The sequence below is a fragment of the Dipodomys ordii genome, unplaced genomic scaffold (genome assembly GCF_000151885.1).
Source record: "Dipodomys ordii isolate 6190 unplaced genomic scaffold, Dord_2.0 Scaffold199, whole genome shotgun sequence".
NCBI lineage: Eukaryota > Metazoa > Chordata > Mammalia > Rodentia > Heteromyidae > Dipodomys > Dipodomys ordii.
This window is the reverse complement of record NW_012267415.1, coordinates 3,705,075-3,709,033: the sequence shown is the minus strand read 5'-3', so window position 1 is coordinate 3,709,033 and position 3,959 is coordinate 3,705,075. Positions and strand designations below refer to the sequence as shown.

Here is a 3,959-nt window from a genome sequence, read left to right as displayed (position 1 = left end):
CAACAAGAGTCATAAGTCATATGTAGTTCACACTTTGAAGTCCATAAAACTTGGTAAGAGCAGTGAAGCATTATGGCTTCTGAAACCAAATGGCTGTCAATAGGGAAATTTAGAAAAAAGAAATCTACATAAATATAGTATGTGAGAACTGCATAGTCTAAGAAATTGTGTTTTCCAAAAAGAACATGTACACATAAATATAGTATGTGAGAACTGCATAGTCTAAGAAATTGTGTTTTCCAAAAAGAACATGTACACATCTGGTCTGCATCACGGGAGGATGTTCCAGAAAGATTTTCAAATCCATAGAGTTCAAGAAACAAAGAATGATTATCAAGAATGAGTTGAACCTGACATTTTTTAGAGAGGAGTTGTTGTTTTTCAGGAGTAACTACATATGGAGAATATTAGGCAAGGCATGCATTATGTAAATTTTGCCATTCTTTTATTTATTTATTTATTTTTTGGTCCAGTCATGGGGCTTGAACTCTGGGCCTTGGCGCTGCCCCTCAGCTCTTCAGCTCGAGGCTAGTGCTCTACCACTCTAGCCACAGCGCCACTTCTGGCTTTTTTCTTTTTGCTTATGTGGTGCTGAGGAATCGAACCCAGGGCCTCAGGCATGCAAGGCAAGCAGTCTACCACTGAGCCACTTTCCCAGCCCCCCATTCTTTTATTTTTATAGACCTCTTCTGTTCCCAAGTCTGGATGGGTTACTCACTTGCTTTAGCCTTAACTTAAGAATTGCCTTTCTTGGCCTAGTATTTTCTTAAATATGACTTAGATTGGATACATGGACTGCTAAAGAGCATAGTGAGAAATAAATTTCAGCCTTTGAATTCTCAATTGACTATTGAGTACTCTTTTCCCTATATTCAAATCTAAAACTTTTGGTGGGAATATAGGAAAAAGAAGCACTTGAGTTAATTACAGATTTAGGCAATAAATTTTATAAATATCTAAACATGTGATATGTGTTATAAATAGTACATATCCCATATATACAATTATGTTATAGGTAATACATAGTGTATATAGATGCCTTATTGTATTCTTGCATATATTTTATATATTGTATTGGCACATGCCCATAGTCTTTATGTAACTCTGTATATAGTCAATTGGAGGCTCTATAGAGCTAAATTGTATGTTCAAATATATGATATAATTAAATTAATTCTGATAAGATAATTGAAGAGTGTTGTCAATAAAATTTTAAACTCAAAGCAGTGAAATGTGACTCAAATGAGCTGTAGTCCTGTGAGCTATGCTAAATGGACTGTAGTCCTGTGAGATATGCTAAGTTTAGATAGGATATTTAGGGAGTTAATTTATATATGAATATTGAATTTATATTAAATAAATAGGATGCTGCCTTTCTGAAAAACTGCTTTGTAAGGCTTAAAAATCCATGATAATAATAATGATGACAATGGTGGTAATGAGGCAATTTATGTTGAGTTGTTTAGTTTCTTTAATTTTAATTTTTTGTATGTTATTGGAGAGAAATTCTGTTTCCAGCGATCTGTTTCTAAAATTTCAGGTTATCAACCTAAACTATGGAAAGGAGATTTAAAAGATTTAAGAAGGGATGGTTTACCTCTGAGGACCACTGCATTTTTAGATACGGCAGGCAAGAGTCCATTCTGTAGTAAGTTGTTAACATTTTTAACACATAGCAAATTATTTATTCTTCATACACTTTTCCATTTATGTAAAATATTATTTTAAATCTCTCAACTTTTATTGTGCTTATCAAAATATGGACCACTTGCACAAATTGAACAGGTCTGGATTATTTTTAGGTTAAAAACCCCCAAAATTTATCAAAAAGTTATTAGATAAAATGAACAGGATTCTGTAATATTTTCCAAAAGAAACAATCAAAATCATACCTGAATTAGCATGAATATCATCCCTTTCCTGGAGTTATTAGCGAATACAACATGTTACACATGTAGATGTCTAAATTGTATAGCTGTATAAATCTATATACCTGCCAACACCCATTTGAGAACTTAAACTATATTTCTAACCAAGAAGAAATAAGGGCTGGGAAGGTGGCTCAGTGGTAGAGCACTTGCCTTGCATGCCAGAGGCCCTGGGTTCGATTCATCAGCACCACATAAGCAAAAAGAAAAAAGCCGGAAGTGGCGTTGTGGCTCAAGCGGTAGAGCGCTAGCCTTGAGCTGAAGAGCTTAGGGACAGTGTCTAGGCTCAGAGTTCAGGCCCCACGACCAGACCCCCCCAAAAAAAAAGAAATAAAGGTGATGACCATCCTAATACGTTTAGGCTTCGATAAGAGGAAAAAAGTAATATAGGAAACTCATATAAATGTGCTCAATAATTTAACGAAGAAAGTAGTAAAGAAAGCAGTTACTGTTTAGAGATGAAAAGATAGGACTATTTGATAAAGAATAAAAGTTCTACTATGTAAAGAATCCTTCCTTCCTTCCTTTCTTCCTTCCTCATCCTTCCTTCCTTCCTTCCTTCCTTCCTTCCTTTCTTTCTTCCTTTGTTTCTTTCTTTCTTCCTTTCTCTCTTTCTTTCTCTCCCTTCCTCCTTCCCTCTCTCTCTGTCTTTCTCCCCCTCCCTCTCTCTTGTAGTACTGTGGATGGATCACAGGGCAAGGAGCTTAAGTACTCTTTCATATAAACTATACTCCAGCTTTCAGCATGTTTTAAAATTTATGTTTTTGATGTAGAGCTTCACCAACTTTTCCAGGCTGTGTCTTGAACATGATTTTTCTCTCTCCATCTTGGGATCCTAGTTAGGTAACAATTGACTATTCCCCAACTCTCACCTCTTCCTTCTACTGCTGAATTTTTACTGGAATACACTTTTCACTATCAATTTCTATTAGTCTTTTGTTTTTGCTTGAAAATACCTTTATCTTTCTTTCACTCAGACATGAAAATACAGTTTGAGATAGTTTTTTTTTGTTAAAAGTGATTTATGTTAAGCACTTCAAAAATACTTCTCTTTCTTTCAGATAAATTTTCTTTTATTTTCCATTTATCATCAGTCTAATTATCCCCTGAATTAAATACATACTTTCTATCTGTTTTCATTAAATGTTTGCTTTATTTTTATTTTCCAGTATTAGCAGTGTGCTCAGATTTGTATTAAATTTGATGAAAAACAGCCATGTGCTAGTGGCTCCTACCTGTAAATCTTACCTGAACTACCTCACTCAGGAGAATAAGATCTGAGATTCGCAATTCAAAGCCAGCCTGGACAACCAAGTCCATGAAACTCTTAACTTCAATTAGGCATGCAAACTCCCCTCCCCCCACAAACAACAACAACAATCCCACAAAACACCTGTGTTTCAAGTGGTAGAGTGATAATCTTGAGGAAAAATTAACCCTCAGGTTAACTTTTGAACAGCACCCGGGCTGTTTAAGTCCCAGAAGTGGCACACACAGAGGCACAGACAGAGGCACAGACATGCACATACACTCACACACACAGGAAAAAAGATGACAAAAATGGTGTTTGATCATTAGATATTCTAGACTTACTTTGATGTAGAACATTCTTCTTTTTTTTTTTAAATACCATACAGAGGAGTTACAATTACATGGGCAAGGTAATGAGTACATTTCTTATCAAGCATTGTTGCCTCCTCCTTTGTTGACCCTTCCTATCCTTTCTCATCTCCAATACCTCTCCCCCCACGCCAGAGTTGTAAAGTTCTTTTTTCGACATAGTATCTTGTAATCTCATTGTTGCAATGGGTCCACCCGTATCCCTATTTAAACAATTTGTTTTTTCCCTTCCCCTCCACAAATTATACCAACATCAAATACAGTAAAAGCATGGGTTATACCGTGGAGGAGGGACATACAAAGCAACAAAGAAATTATCTTATATATATATTTGTTAGAAACAATTTGCAAGAAAGAAAAAAATATTTGAATGCCTACTAGGGGACCTATGTTTCTTTGGGCCTGGCTTAC

General features: G+C 35.5%; 1 protein-coding gene across 1 annotated transcript in view; it reads left to right on the top strand.

The window, feature by feature from the left end:
• Positions 1 to 3,959, top strand: part of Lipi (lipase, member I) — a 38,286-nt gene that overhangs the window by 23,104 nt on the left and 11,223 nt on the right. Inside the window, exons 7-8 of the mRNA XM_013034883.1 lie at positions 1,541 to 1,648; positions 3,098 to 3,119. Coding sequence (XP_012890337.1) covers positions 1,541 to 1,648; positions 3,098 to 3,119 — 130 coding nt within the window. The remainder of the gene's footprint in view (positions 1 to 1,540; positions 1,649 to 3,097; positions 3,120 to 3,959) is intronic.